This window comes from Poeciliopsis prolifica, unplaced genomic scaffold (genome assembly GCF_027474105.1).
Source record: "Poeciliopsis prolifica strain line A6 unplaced genomic scaffold, Auburn_PproV2 SCAFFOLD016, whole genome shotgun sequence".
Classification (NCBI taxonomy): domain Eukaryota; kingdom Metazoa; phylum Chordata; class Actinopteri; order Cyprinodontiformes; family Poeciliidae; genus Poeciliopsis; species Poeciliopsis prolifica.
Window position 1 is genome coordinate 10,123,198 of NW_026562391.1, and position 15,169 is coordinate 10,138,366.

General features: G+C 37.6%; 2 protein-coding genes across 3 annotated transcripts in view; one reads left to right on the top strand and one right to left on the bottom strand.

The window, feature by feature from the left end:
* Window positions 1–238: 238 nt before the first annotated feature.
* ppa2 (inorganic pyrophosphatase 2) lies at window positions 239–6,595 on the top strand. Its single transcript, XM_055041362.1, has 12 exons — window positions 239–446; window positions 1,628–1,692; window positions 1,779–1,820; window positions 1,913–1,966; window positions 2,490–2,609; window positions 2,917–3,003; window positions 3,112–3,238; window positions 4,711–4,838; window positions 4,932–5,017; window positions 5,098–5,167; window positions 6,289–6,328; window positions 6,416–6,595. Exons 1-12 carry the CDS (start codon window positions 251–253, stop codon window positions 6,436–6,438), a joined length of 1,038 nt encoding a protein of 345 aa, XP_054897337.1. The 5' UTR covers window positions 239–250; the 3' UTR covers window positions 6,439–6,595.
* Window positions 6,596–6,801: 206 nt separating this feature from the next.
* The window catches only part of tet2 (tet methylcytosine dioxygenase 2), a 35,806-nt gene continuing 27,438 nt past the window's right edge, over window positions 6,802–15,169 (bottom strand). For both annotated transcript variants that reach the window (XM_055041351.1, XM_055041350.1), the window contains 8 exons: window positions 15,056–15,146; window positions 14,870–14,963; window positions 14,566–14,774; window positions 13,664–13,814; window positions 13,484–13,573; window positions 12,848–12,985; window positions 12,150–12,504; window positions 6,802–11,839 (listed from right to left, as the gene is read on the bottom strand). In XM_055041351.1, the coding sequence (XP_054897326.1) occupies window positions 10,509–11,839; window positions 12,150–12,504; window positions 12,848–12,985; window positions 13,484–13,573; window positions 13,664–13,814; window positions 14,566–14,774; window positions 14,870–14,963; window positions 15,056–15,146 (2,459 nt within the window). In that variant the 3' untranslated portion in view covers window positions 6,802–10,508. The remainder of the gene's footprint in view (window positions 11,840–12,149; window positions 12,505–12,847; window positions 12,986–13,483; window positions 13,574–13,663; window positions 13,815–14,565; window positions 14,775–14,869; window positions 14,964–15,055; window positions 15,147–15,169) is intronic.

Genomic DNA, 15,169 nt, shown 5'->3' on the forward strand with positions numbered 1-15,169 from the left:
AATCCATTAAAATGTATAAAGTGATTTATAAATTTATTTGAATTTTGCAAGCACTTTATCGCTTTCTGTCATCGTTGTAGTCTAAAGTTGATAGTGTTGGAGAAAGGCTTTTTATCGATTGACTGATTTTACCAGATCCCTTTTACTATGAAAATGTAACAGGAAGCTTCCCTGCTCCATTTCTCGGACGCACGCGCGCGGGACAGGAAGCAGGAAGTGACTGACAGTCAGGGGGAAACTGTGTATTACAATGAGGTCGCGGCTGCTCCCCTCCTCGTTCGGCTTCCTGCTGACTGTTTTCGGCCCGTTTCCCGCTTCCTGTCTTAATAAAGCGGTCAGACGAACTGCAGCAGCTGTACCACGTTTGTATTATTCCAGTAAAACGATGCACTATCAAACGGAGCAGAGAGGACACCCGAATTCTCCAGACTACCGCCTTTATTTTAGTAAGTTAATCTCCGCCATGATGAATGGACCCCGTGTGTAACGGCGTAGCTTGATTTCTGTACAGAAAACTGGCCCGGGTCTCTTAAGTAGCCATGGTGTGTTTGACCTTCCAGCTGCAGGTTCTTTGTGGTCGTGTTGCGTTTCTTTAACATTAGAGCCAATGTGTAAATTTGGAAAACGTCCACAAGAACAATCGGATTCAAACTTGTAAAAACACAAATAAAGTAGTGTGGGCGTGTACATGTAGGCCATTATTCATAGTCCCAGGTGCATATTATGCTTCCCTTTGGCTGATTTAAATAAACGAGACAGTGAGGTTCTGCAGTGTCATGCTGAGGATTGAATGCAATTTATAAAAGCTTTTGAGAAATGCAGTAAAGTGGGCTCTGGGAACCATGAGATCACTAATACAAAATACTATGTTTAATACATGTATTGTCACACAATTAGATCATATCCTGAAACAAATAAAGCATTCTTGCTTATGATTTTAACTTATCTGTGAGGTGAATGCATTTCGGTGTTGCCCATAAAAAATAAAAATCCCCAAATTATCTCTGCCAAAGCCAGTATGCATTCAGTATGGACAGGCAGCTTCCCTATAACATACAGTCAAAGTCAGTCCTTTATGTCTACTCCCAGGTCCCCAAGACAATGAGGTTAACCAGAGACTAGCACCAACATTTGGGAGTGGAAAGGATGGAATGACCTGCCTGCAGACTGCAACGCCATTGAACACAAGTCCTAAAAATGTGCATCAAATATTTTTAGGGCAAATGTTTGATGGGGAATTAGTGTCTGGCCAACCTGGTGATCAGCAAGAGCAGAAGGCGGCAGGCTTTTGTGACTGTCAGCAATTATTCCTTAAGCTACGGAGGCGACTGTTTGTTGAATAAATAAATTGTCAGCATGTCTTTTTTCTTGACTCAAAACAAGAGTCAGTAGCTGAATAAGCTATTATTGGATTGGTAAAAGATTTTATGTTTGTTTTGGAACTTTCCAACATGACAACACTGACTTACTGACAAAAAGCATTCTTACTACAACAAAGTAAATTAGCAAAGCAATTTTTAATTCTTTGTTAGCTAAATTTACTCATTATGGGGTGATTTTTATGCATGCAGCTTTTTACCTTATTTGCCTTTTTTGTTGCTTATTAACAAATCTGTTTATCTCCTAGAAACTTCTGATGGCAAATACATTTCACCTTTCCATGATATTCCACTTATAGCTGAGTCGGAGCAGGTAACTCACTAACAGCTCTGGTTGTCGTTTTTGTTGAAAATGTGACATTTAAACCAAAAATGACTGCGATTTTTCTTTCCCTGTAGAATGATGACGTGCCAGCAAAAAAACCTAAGAGTGAGAATGAGGTATTATCTTGTTTAAATTCATTATCAGACTGTTTTATGCAAGTGGACCTTTAATGCCTCAGTTTGAGCAGTTATTGCTTATTCACTTCCAGGTGCTGTACAACATGGTGGTTGAAGTCCCTCGGTGGTCAAATGCTAAAATGGAAGTAAGCGAAAAGCTTCCCTGTATCCTCATATATGCAGGTTATATACATTTCATTACATGTTTTTTTTTTAAATAAAATTAAAATGACGATTAGTTTGAGGACATCTTTAGATGTCACCCATCACAGTTTTCTCAAACATACAACAAAGTTCTGCATAAACTAGTTTATAGGCTTTCACTCTTTGATTTTTTTATATTACATTTTAAATTAAATTACTCAATATTCCTTAGCAGAATATTGAGTCTCATTTGTACAAATACTCAGCAGGATATTGGGAATTACAATATTGTTGTTGAAAATTCCAACTATAATTGTTCGACATTTTCATTGCAAGTCCTTTTTCTCAGTGGCCCTCATGAATCAAAGATGTCTGATATTAAAGCAGGCGTACGGCCATTTTCATTTCATTTCACGATTAATTCATTTGAACCAAGGCTCTCAGTCTGAGTCACACGTGTCAGTGTGCATCTCTGTTGTAAATGCATGTTTTAGAGATGACAGTATTTATCACTTCTTTTTCCAGATTGCAACAAAGGAGCCACTGAATCCCATCAAACAAGATGTGAAGAAGGGAAAACTCAGATATGTGGCCAACATTTTCCCTCATAAAGGATACATTTGGAACTATGGGGCACTTCCACAGGTCAGGAGAAGTCTGCAGTTTCTTCAAGACGGCTGCTATAAAGTGCACTAATTTTAGATGCTTCACTTTAGACTTTATTATATCTGTTACAGCAGTTTATAAAATGCACTCTCCTCCTTCTGTTTAAAGAAATCGAGTGCAATCCTTAAAACACTATGGGGCGGTGGGATAGTTTGGGAATACTTTACTTAAGTACTAGTTTTAAATCCAGACATTTTAGTATGTATTTTGTTAGTTGTTGAATATTTATGAGAAGATTTAGACTTTTTTGTGTTCTTTATTGCCTGTGGACTTTACCTCTATAAAGACCTGGGAGGATCCCAACCACAAAGACAAAGAAACTAACTGCTGTGGTGACAATGACCCCATTGATGTTTGTGACATTGGCACCCAGGTAAGCAGATCTCTATATACGCTGTTATTTATCTCCATGCCTATAAAAAGAAATGTGTGCTTTTGGATTCTGTATCTGATCTTTACCTGATATACTGTTCAACTTCAGGTGTGCTCCCCAGGTCAGGTGATCCAAGTCAAGGTTCTGGGCATCCTGGCAATGATTGATGAGGGAGAGATGGACTGGAAGGTCATCGCCATCAATGCAAATGATCAAGATGCTGAAAAGCTCAACTGTGAGTGTCGTAAGCAAAAGTTCACAACAGTCATGAGGATGCTTCTGGATTAAATCTGTGCTTTGCTGATCTGGAGAGTATGAGAAGATTGGCTATTGTGGAAGTTCACCTTCTATGTAATAAATGAATGAATGTTTATTATTATACCAAAGGAAAACATGGAGTCTGGCAGGATTTAGGCTAAGATAATTCAGTTTAAGATGTCAAATTCATATGTAAATTTGTCACTTACAGACTGATATTTCAGCTGTTCTGTTAATTTGTGGCTTACATTTAATTAAACCCCAAAATATAGTTACAATCTTAAAATTTGAAAGCTACAACACATATAATATTTTTGATACAGAAATGTTGTTATTCTAAGAAGGAATTTTAAGTTATACTTAAAAACATAAAAATGGAGATGGAGACCTCCTTTTGCATGAATTGTTATATCTATGTGGTATGGCCTATGACTCTGCTCAGAGGTATTGGTGCAGGCTGCTTGGTTAGCTGTAGCTACAACACCATAAGATACACAGCATGTTGTCTGGCACACGCTCTTGATACATAAAACTATTAATCACTAGGTAGTTAATGTCAGTTGAAAAAAAAAATCAAGTATTTTATAATTAGGGCAAAGCCAAACAATTAGTCAACAAAAAATAAAGTTGGAATGACTGAGCTCCCTGTCTTACAACTTAACAGGAGCAAAAGCGCTGGAACAAAAAGTGCAGAGAAGCCCTCCAGGTTTCCACCATAAACTAATACTCTGGCCTTTTGGATGCAGACACACAGAAAAAGCACACCAAGCTGCTCAAGTCCACAACAAACTCTTGGCAAGATGACTCCAGGTGAAGGCCAAGGGAAAAATGGCCCTTACATTTTGAGATGGCATTCTTTATGCAGTGTCTGTATCTCTTATTGTTTCCTTCCAAATAATGTGCTTGGATGTGGCACTTTGAGCAGTCAACTTCTCTAACAATAACCTTTTTTGTCTTGTGAAGGGTCTCGGTGACCATCTGCATTACTGTGTATTACTTATCCTTTGTAATCATCTGGTGTAATGCTTTTGTTATCGTAGTAACCATAATTTGGGTTATTTAATAGCAGAAAGCCATAATAATCTAACTTATTTAATTTCACAGTTCTGAATGTATTTAACACATGTTTTATGATTTGGATTGAAAAGCTGAATTGAATCAACATTTTGTTCATATTCTAATATATTCACACACATTTTTAATACTGAGTGATAGCAAGCAGCACATACAGTACCACCACATTAGCTCTCTGTTCTTTAATAGTTTATAACCATTGAGTTTTTATTGTCAACATGGATTTATTAATATTCGGTGCGCTTTAAACATATTGTGTGTGTTGTCATTGCTTTGTATTTTTCCACTAAGGCCAATTCTTAGAATCATGAGAAACTTGCCTTTGTAAGTTACATTTCATGTGTAACTTGCACGGTTTTCCCCTCCTCCCCTCAGGTATAGAAGATGTTCGGAAGAGCCGACCAGGTCATTTGGAGGCTACTGTTGAGTGGTTCAGGAAATACAAGATGCCCGATGGAAAGCCAGAAAACCAGTTTGGATTCAACGGGGAATTCAAAGACAAGGTCAGGTTTGAGAATAAACAGAGCACAGCAGCTGGTGGACTGGCGCGGCAGCTCAGACCAAATGTGCTGAAATGGATTTCTCTCTGCTGACAGGATTTTGCAGTTGAGATCATTAGGTCCACCCATGAGCACTGGAGGGCACTTGTGCAGAAGCAAACAAATGCTGGAGGGATTGAGTGGTAAAGCAAAACAGATGTGTATGTGCATGTGAAATGGATAACATAAAGTTGAACTTGGATCATTTTTTTTCCCCCCTCAGCAAAAACTTGACCTGCTGTAACAGTCCTTTCCAGTTCAGCTGCGATGAGGCCAGAGCTGTCGTTCAGTCGGTGAGAGCTTCAAAACATGTTTATGGCAGCAACAGTGGTAGATGGATCTGGTTCTAAAATGAACATCAAATCATCTTTGCTATACATGTCAAATTAATTTTGTGCTTTTCCTACAAAATTAATTGTGGCAAAAGAAAGTAAACTACTCTTTTCCAGAGCAGATACTTAATGAACTATAATTACGTTTAAAAACATCGTGAAATTTGAGTCTGGAAAAATATTGAATTTTGAATATGTATGAACTCTGGCACTTTACCCAAGCTGTGATTTTCTAATACCTTTGTCCCTCAGCTTAGTGCTGCCACTGTAGTTCTTCATAGTTGAGCAGAGTTTTGTTGTTTAGAAATCTCTCCTCGATTCCTTTCCGCACACTTGCTCTCAAATAGTTCAAACCTGGGCTTTTCTTGACCATGCACCTTTCATCTGAAGGCTTTCAGCTTCTCCATGTGATGCACATTTCAGCCAGCAGGTGTCTCATAGTAGAAATCTTTAGTTTTTATGTTAAAACTTCACTGTGGCAAATGACTGGTGTTACAGCAGTTCTTCAGTTTGAAAGGTTTCAGCCTTTCTGTTTCTTGTATGTGGCATTTTTTTAATGGAGGATGGCGGTTTGGATCCGATGATTAGATTAGATTAGTTTTGTTTTGACAACAATCCCAAACATACTTCCATACTGCTTTTGGAATGGCAAGAACCCATTAACCTTGGGTCTCTTAAACTCCTTAATCTTTATGAACCCTGCTAGTGACAGCAAACCAACCAATTCTATCAAAATGTCAAACATCCAGAGAGAAAGTAGTTTATGGCTGAAAAATTTAGCAGTTCCTCTGCAGACATCTAACTTAACATTAGTGGTGACATATGTTGATATTTAAGCCTGTAAGTGTAATTTTGACTAGGAATGGATTAAACAAAATCAACAACAAAATTTGAACTTTTACATGCAAGTCATGTTTTTAATTACCTTTGAAACCTGGAATAGATAAGTAAGAAAATACTTTATCCTCCAAATAAATGACATCATACTCTTGAAAGTATGTGTATATCTGGGAAGAGGGGAGATAGTAAATCCGACTTGGAATCTAATTTAGTAATCCGCAATTCAATGATTTCACTTTCAGGCTCCTGCTTTTGGTAGTGCACATCCTGTGTCTGCAGAAGGTAAGCAGGAAATAATTGTATCTTTCAGACTCCTGTTCTGTGCTTAAATTTCTGACTTCATCCTAAGTATCTTCTTGTCTCCTGCAGTGGACAAATGGCATTTCGTATGAAGTTCCCTTGGAAACATCAAATCATCTTAACATGAATTGAAGTATCATGTATCCTGCTACTTTTTCTTGTATGCAGGCAGATTTATTTTTTTAAATGTACTTGCTGTGACATGTCATATATAAACTGTATGGGCCAACAAAGACATGCAACACTTGTGTTTTTGGCTGTTATTTTCCTTTTAAATGAACAACTAAGTTGGTTGTGCACTGGGGAATATTTGTTAGTAATACTTTGAGTAAAGTATGTACTCACCTGAGAACAGTGACCAGAAATTAGATTGGTTTTTCAGCTACACACATTTTGTATACAGCAGGAATATGTTTCTAATATTTACCTTAATAGGGTCGGGGAAAAAATGAAGCTTGTTGCTTTAAATAAATATAAGTTTTATTTAAAAAAGGAACACCCACATGTCGGCAACATCAGGAATGATACAATTAACAGCTTTCAAATAAACTGCATCCAGTACATTAGAATACTTACAGTATTAACAGCCAACCTCATTTTATTGGTTTAGCATACCGAACTTCGAGAGAACTTGGGCAAAATTTTTATGATTTTTTTTGTTTTTGTTTTACTTTTTAAAAGTTTTTTCTATTTTTTTTAGTGTCTAACTGCAAAAAGACCAAGTGTGTACAAACAGCTGGCTTAACCTGGCTGAATTCAGCACATAAAATGTACAGGCTAAGTCAGGAAAGTCATTCAAGTAAAGTTGACTCACTCAGAAACACTCTGAAGCATCTTCAAGTATGGCTATGCTTTAAACCCGCTTCTGGTGCCTCGGCTTTCTCATCGACAACCTGCTACTGTAGCTGGGTCCTGTACAACGATATCCAACCTTTTTTTTATTTAATATCATGAAGATTCATTTTACAAAACGATTATAAACCAGGGCCTCTAAAGAACTGAGCTAGCTTCTATTACTGTAAACATTGCTGTGAAAGTGAGTGTAGTATTTACAAAAAAACTAATAAAACTTCCTGGATAATCCATTATCATTTCATTTCATTCACCTTGAGACGCTCCAGTTATTAATTTTTGAATTTATTTTAAAGGTCATATGTGGAGCCAAGGGTTTATTTGACAGAATAAAAAGAGCCTAATGTGAATGTCAGTGAGTTGTACTCCTGCAATACAAATTCAAGCTATGTACAATGTAACATAATTTATCTTTTTTTTTAAACACATGTACAATTTATTTATTTAAATAAAACATTAAATTTTTTTTACTACATACTTCTTTTACTAAAAAATAAATGAAGTGCTTTCAAAGAAATCAATATGTGAAAGAATTGGGGAGAGCTTTTGTTAAAAGTATGACTGATACTCAGTTAAATTGCCATAATTAATTGGAAGAAATAATTAAGTTGCTCAGTGGTTATAAATTAAATTTACTAACGTGCAGACGCAAAACGTGCAGTCACATTAATCACTACTGTGGTCTTGCGTAGCAAAGGCAAACAGACCGCTTTAACTTCGTCAATATCTTTCCCTTTTGTCAACTGAGTGCATATATGTTGATTAATTTTGAAGAAAATACCCTCTCACTAGCTAAAATAGAAATTCTGCAGGACAGCATCTGTTTTTCATTTGAACTTATGTGAAATCCATTAAACAAGAACACAACCAGGATTCAGAATGAGTCCCTGGCTGTTTAAACAAAAACAAAAGTGATTAACACAAATTTGCAAAAGACGCACACATAATTAGTTAAGAATGTCCCTGATTTTACAGTAATATTAAAGTTCAACTAATACTTTCAAAGCACACTGAAAGTATAAACAAGAGCTTCCTTTTGCCTTTTGGTGGCCTAATATTGTGAAAGTAGCACACAAACAATGAGCGATATGTAATAATCCTATTACCGAGCTAGTTTTGAGGTATGACAGGTTTATGCTGTACATTATTTATACGCCTTTTCATTTTGTCAAAAGTTTCACATTGTACATTTCTATTAGGCTGAATAGCACCTTGTTAAAATTAATCAGTTGAAACCTAAAGAAACACAATGACACCCGGCATAATTTACAACATAAATCCCCAAAGTCCAATATGGGTAATTAATTTACTGTACAGATCTCACCTGTCCATCTTAATTCGATCACTACAGCAAGTCAGCTGCCCTCTGACACTGAGCTTACCCTGTTTTGTGTTCCTCAGTGTATATAAGCACATTTACTGAGCACCACAGACATAAAACTACATGTAATATTCACAAGCCAGGATATTTGGAGAATCTACAGTAAGGAGCTATAAAAACAGTCACAAAGAACAGCAAACTAAACCTGCTAAAAACTAAAGAGAAAATATATATATATTTTTGTCCCCAAAATGTTTAGAATGCACCACATGAATGGCTCAATTTTACAGAATAAATTACACCAGATAGTGAAAAAAGCACCAATAAGATGACAAGTTAATTTTCTTTCCAGGTACTTGAACTAAGTACAACAGATGCATCTCCATAAATTACAATATTATTGGGAACTTTAATCATGTGAATTCAAAACATGACTCATAAATTCATTTTGACAGTCTGACATATATCACAATTTTCTGTTACTTCAGATTGCTATGGCTGCCGGCAAACAAATAAATGAGATAAAATTCTTCTATATAAGGCCTTTTTTTTATTTGTTTAAAAAAAGGGTTTTGAAACAGATATGGATATAAACTGGCTTACGCAATCATGATGGGTACTGCTGACTTGGTATCAGATAGCAATGAGTTATTTGGCCTAATTTTTATTTTCTCTCGCTTGTAACTATTCCAATAACAAAAATAATAATAAAACATTGCTGATGTTCTCAAAAAGCATTAAAAAACTTTTAAAAGACTATATGGCTATAAAAGTGTATAAGAAAAGCCTCACAAGCACAAATATTTCTCTTAAGATAAAACTTTTACATAGCATTTCATTTTACATTAAATAGTGCAGCTGTATTACCGAAAAGTACAATACAATAATTACATTTACTCAAAATAAGTATCAAAACCAAAAATGAGGGGAAAGAGCAAATGAACAATCTCAAACACCCTGTTAAATTTTAAGGTTTGTTACAATCCATAGTAAGGCCTTAAAATGATCATTAGATCTTTCATTATGAGACTTTTAAGGAGATGCTCAAAGATCTAAAACCCACAGACAACCTGTGGAGTATTACCACCAGAAGCACCAAACAAGAGGAGCAGGGGGCTGCTGTTTACGGAAGCACCTCAGTAGAGCCACGGTCTAATCAGAATAATGCAACACTGTACTGATGCAGAAATGCATGGAAAAAGCCTCAACAAAGACATACTTCAATATAGACCCAGATTTCAATATGAAAAAACTTTGTTTTTTGTATGAAGAAAAGCTAAGTTAATAAATTAGTTTTCATTTGCAGTAAGCCATAATCACTGAAAGCAACAGAAAGAAACATTTCAGATACGCCACCCTGTGACGGAGCTATTAAATGGGTTTAACTGCTGTGCTGTGAATTGCTCAAATAAATAACATTTTTGAAGGTTTTCTAATTTACTGAGATGCACCTGTATACATTTGCTATGCAGCATGATCAGATTGTAATTTTTAATTTAATGTCTGAAACATTAAACTCAAAAATTTAAAAAGTGCTCTTAGAAACACTGACTTGTTAGAAATGATGGATGATGTCGGGTGATTTTAGACAGTTACCAGTAGATGAACTGTGAGTCTCTTGTAGAGTGTATTCTGGTTTTAGTGTGAAGGCATTTGAAAGTGGTGATAAGCATACTTTTCAGCACCGTGAGTCTTAGACTTTTGAAAGTCAGTGTTTTATGCAAATATTAGAAATTGTGTAAGAAAAATAAAGCCACCATTAAAAGAAACTTTGTTTCCAGCTGAAAAAGTTCCTTGTGTGTTAGACTAAAAGCACCACTGTTTGTCTGGTATTGCAATAGTTACCTCAGTAGGATCAACTAGTAAAGCTCAGTTGAGTGAGAGTTGAGAAACATAGCACATTTGTTTTTTCCATCCCAAGGTTGCAGATAGTGATTTGATGCACGTGGTTTGGGTTGCAGCACCTTCAAGTTCCTAAGAGGTTGTTTTCTAGACAAACTGACTGTAAGGCCCTGTGACCTTGGTGAATGCATATGGAGTTGTGATGACGTGAGTATTAGTTGTGAACGATGACGATGATCCTTCCATTAGTGCCTTTATGAAACGCTTGTATGGAGGTTCTCCTATCATCTCTGAAGACTCTGAATGCTCCCGCTTCCCCCCTTTCTTGCTGCCCTTGCTTGGAGTCCCTTCCCCGCCGTTCCTCTCAGCCTCTTCCTCCTTTTCGCGAGCCTTTTCTGCCATCTTAGCTTCCCACATGGCCAGCCCATGCTTTGCCTCATTCAGATTCTTGTGCTGGTAGAAGACAAGGGAAATGCGTGTTGGGTGGTTGCGGTCTGGGTTTTTGAGGGGTGTTGTGGCATGCAGCTCTCGTTTTGCACACTCGATGAGTACAGAGCCATGACTTGGGGCTACAGCCACACCACCGATCTCAGGATCCAAGAAGTTGTGCTCATTGTCTGACCACATTTCTGGCTTTTGAGGGATTGTGGGTGTCTGAGGCGTTCCAGGCTCCGACTTAATATTGGAGGCTATATGTCCACCACTGAGAAGACCCAACCCTGTTTCAGGGTTTAAACAGCCACTGCTGATTTGGGCTGGGAGCATCTGTGGATTAGGCATGGCCATGTCTGTATTAAGTTGCATAGGGAAGGAATCACGGCCTGGGATGTGTGGACTCTGGGGCAAGTATGAACTTGGGTATTCTCCAAACTGATTGCCTTTACTTACAGTAAGTGCATAATCCATGCCACCATGAACAGAGGGTGCTCCTGTTAGGGTGTCAATGAACCGGGCATCTGGGGTTCTGTTGTTGCCAAAAGGACCATAGTGCCTCATGGGCTGAGGGGGACACATGGCACTGTAACCATTGACTTGGAAGCCTGGTTGACTGTACCTAGATGGATAATTGAGCTCAAAGCGTTGTTGGACACCATACTGCTGCTCAGGGAAAAACACTGGCCGCTGTTGGCGATAAGCGTCCAGCTGATTTTGTTTTGGTGCATAGAACTGATGGTAACTTTCAACAGGCATTCCTCCGTTACATTGGTGACCTGGTTGTGGACGATGTGGCCCATTCATGTATGAGTTTGGAAGTGAAGAGAGGAAATGGCTGGCTGGTGATGATGGCTGAGCGGTGTACATGCTTCCTGGCTTTGAAGAGCCTGGAAAAGAGCCCGGACTGTTAGAGAACCTTGGGAGAGCAGTGTTTGGTGAGGAAGGGAAAGGGGGGCACATGCCCTGTGGTTGCTGAATTTGCTGCGGCATGACCCCGAGGGGATATGGTGGGTGACCTGACTGAAGGGGTGCTCCCACAGCACCTACAAAACAAAAGACCAAAGAAGACAAAAACGTAAGAAGAAAAACTGATTTCATGTCACGTTTCACCAGTCAGTTTTTCGTTAATTAGAATAGTGCTGTGAAAAAGCATTTGAGTGTGAGTCTGGGTACACCACTACAACACAGGGTGGGGCATAAATACAGTGGTTAAGAACACAATTTTAATATCACAATATCAATTGCATATCGCAGTAAAGCTCATATAAATAAAAAAGATTTTTAGGTCGTATCACTGAGCCATATTTTGAAATGGGAGTTTCCCAAAAAAGTCTTTATAAAATGTTACTCTACCTGTAAATGGAGTGCTCTGGACAGTGTTCTCATAAGTGCCAGCCTTTGACTTGGCCAAAAGGGCCTTCTCTGCCTTATCATTTGAGCTTTCCAGCATGGCGTTCTTGTTGGCAGCCGCTTTTCTCGCATCCAGTTTCTTCTGCCGGCAAGACTTGGCGGGCTCTGCAAGCATGCGCACCTGACGACGGAAGGTACTGAGGACTTGAATGGCTCCTGATTTAATTTTTTCCTGCTGGCTCTCCTCACTGCCGAACTCATCAGTGCTAGAAGCCTTGTAAAGAGGTAGGACGTGGAGCTGCTCATCTTCTGGTATCTTTCCAATTTCTCGATTGTCCTCCCTCGTTAATGTGCACACCTGGGGAAAAAAAAGGTACATGCCAGAATAAGTTAAATGCAGCTTTATTTGGTGCAAATTATATATTATATAGATTACACTTCTTTTATTTATGCTATGGATATTACTCAGGATCTTTTATTTGGTTTCTCAGATTTTCATTTGAAAAAAAAGTTTAAAACTGAGAAAAATATTTCTTTCCATTTTATAATTATCCCCAACTATGTGTTGACCTATTAACAAAAATCCCAATAAAAATATTTACATTTATAGTTGCAACAAGAGGAGAAGTGACAAAACTAAAGGAGCATAAATACTTTGACAAGGGAGTGTAAAGACATGTTTCCCAGGTTCCCACACTTACCACAGTGCTTCCTCCCTGCATGTTGTGGAGATCTCTATGAGCATGGGCACAAAAATCCAAACATGCAGTCACTCCGGAGAAAGGCCGTCCTTCCTTGATCCCCAAGCGACAGTCTGGGGCCCTGTGCTCATGTTCTACCTACAGACAATGCCAAGAGAAAATATAAAAATTCAAAATCTCACAAAAACCCTGCTAAAAATGTAACAGTCTAATCTATGTTTAATGGTCTTTTCTTTGTGTAGATCATATTCACACACAATCATTCAGACATGTGGATTCTGTCACGCCATTATCAAATTTGATCCTTTTTAAGACACATGGAGAAATTAAAAATGTCTTCCACATGACAAATGTTCACTCACAGCCTTTCCTGCAGACAGATTAACTATAGTGCACTCTTTTTATGGTCATATTAAGATTTTTTTGCACCTCCTTATTTTATTAAGTGCCCTCAAAGTCAGAAAGTACAAATTTCACAATAGAAAGGTCTAATAATAATTTAAAAGTCCGCTTGCTTTTGCTCATTCAATCTCAGGATCAACTATGTCTTTTATTAATGTGTATTTATATTATTTTAGTAGAAAAATAGGAAATTATTTGATGTATTGAGGTTTTATAATACCAAGATATTCTCACCTGGTTTCCATAGGCTTCAGGGGCCATAATTTTATACAAAGGAGCCAGTAATGTTGCCAAATTCTGAAAACTTTTCTCAAGATTCTCTTCCTAAAAAACAGAATATTTCACATCAAGTTAAACATAAGTGTTTTTAATTGGGCTACAGCCGTGATTCTCAACATAATTTGCGTTAAATACCTCTCTGACATCATCTCCTAGTAGCTTAAACTTCCTTGGGATTTTGCTTCGAGCAAACTTGCAGCCATTATAATACATGCTCCAAGAGCAGCCAAAAGAGAAAGACGCACCGCTGGCTTCAGGATTAAAGCCCTGGCATGCACAAGTCCTCCTGAAAGTGTACAGGTAACATGTCTCTGTGTTAATCCAACTAGAGAGAGTTGACAAAACAAACTTGGCTAAAGAACTTTGAATAACAGAATAGATTTGCACTCTAGGCGTATATCTTGAACATAATGCATTTCTAATATTTAAGTCTGACAGGTGTATTCAAAACAACTAAATACTAAGAAGTTATTTTATTTAAATAATCCAGTTAGAGAAAATACATATGGAATCATTAAGCAGAATGATTATTTATTTCTTTAATTTAGATGACTTGTAGCCAATAAAAACCAAAGATTTAGTTTGTTAAAAAAAATTAAAAACACAAATGGATCAGCAGTACAGTATGTTCATGTACTGTAAATGTACTCAAAACACTGAGGTTCATTTTGCATCAATTATTGCGTCAATGCAGCATGACATGGATGGTAATCTGTTTGTAGCTCTGCTGAGATGTTCATGGAAGATATAAAGTCAAATTTTTTCAAAACTATTTTAATACATATAAACAGCATTTTTATAACAACTGAAGGTGACATAGTTACTTGATTGTGCTATAAGTAGCACTTTGTCCCTGGGAAATACGTCATACCATCCCTTAACAGAAAATAAATGCTTGAAATCTACCACTCTTTTATTGTGAATCCAAATATTATGAATTTCCCTTTCCATAATATCTTTTAAATGTACCTGTAAACTACTGAGATGAAGTCATTTAATTATAAGACACTTCTGAGTACTGTAATGCTGTAACTTACTCCTCATTGAAAGCACAGCGTCTCTGTGTATGAGCTCCATGTTTTGTTAGAGTTTCACTCAGCTCGAGGTAGAGGCGGTCAGCCAAGCTGGGCTGGATGCCTTCCCAGACCAGAATTACAATTATGATGCAGGCAGTGTCACATCTGTGACCAGTACGCTCACGCACCAAAACCAGTAGCTTTTCCTCTACACTGGATCGCCGAATCACCTGAAACAGAGCACACACAGGTACCACAGAAATACTTAAGGGCAGCCCATTTATCAGTTTACAAATAAAATACAAAAAAAAAAAAATCTTCATACCCATTTGGCTATGGGGCATCCTTGTGTACTTTTCCCCTCCTTGCCGGTGTAAATTACTTTCTCAATCCTGATGGCTCGCCCAGTGATGCCAGACCTTCAAAACATAATAAAACATTAAGAAAAAACAAACAGAAGTTGTAAAACATTGTCAGCTTTCCTCTGATGCTCTATTAATTTGTGGATTACCTTTTCTCCATCAGCTCTCGAATGCCAGCGACAGTAGGTGCTGAGCCCAAATGAGTGTAATATGGACCTTCATCCTTCTCAATGATTTGATCTAAATTAAATAAGGCATAAAGT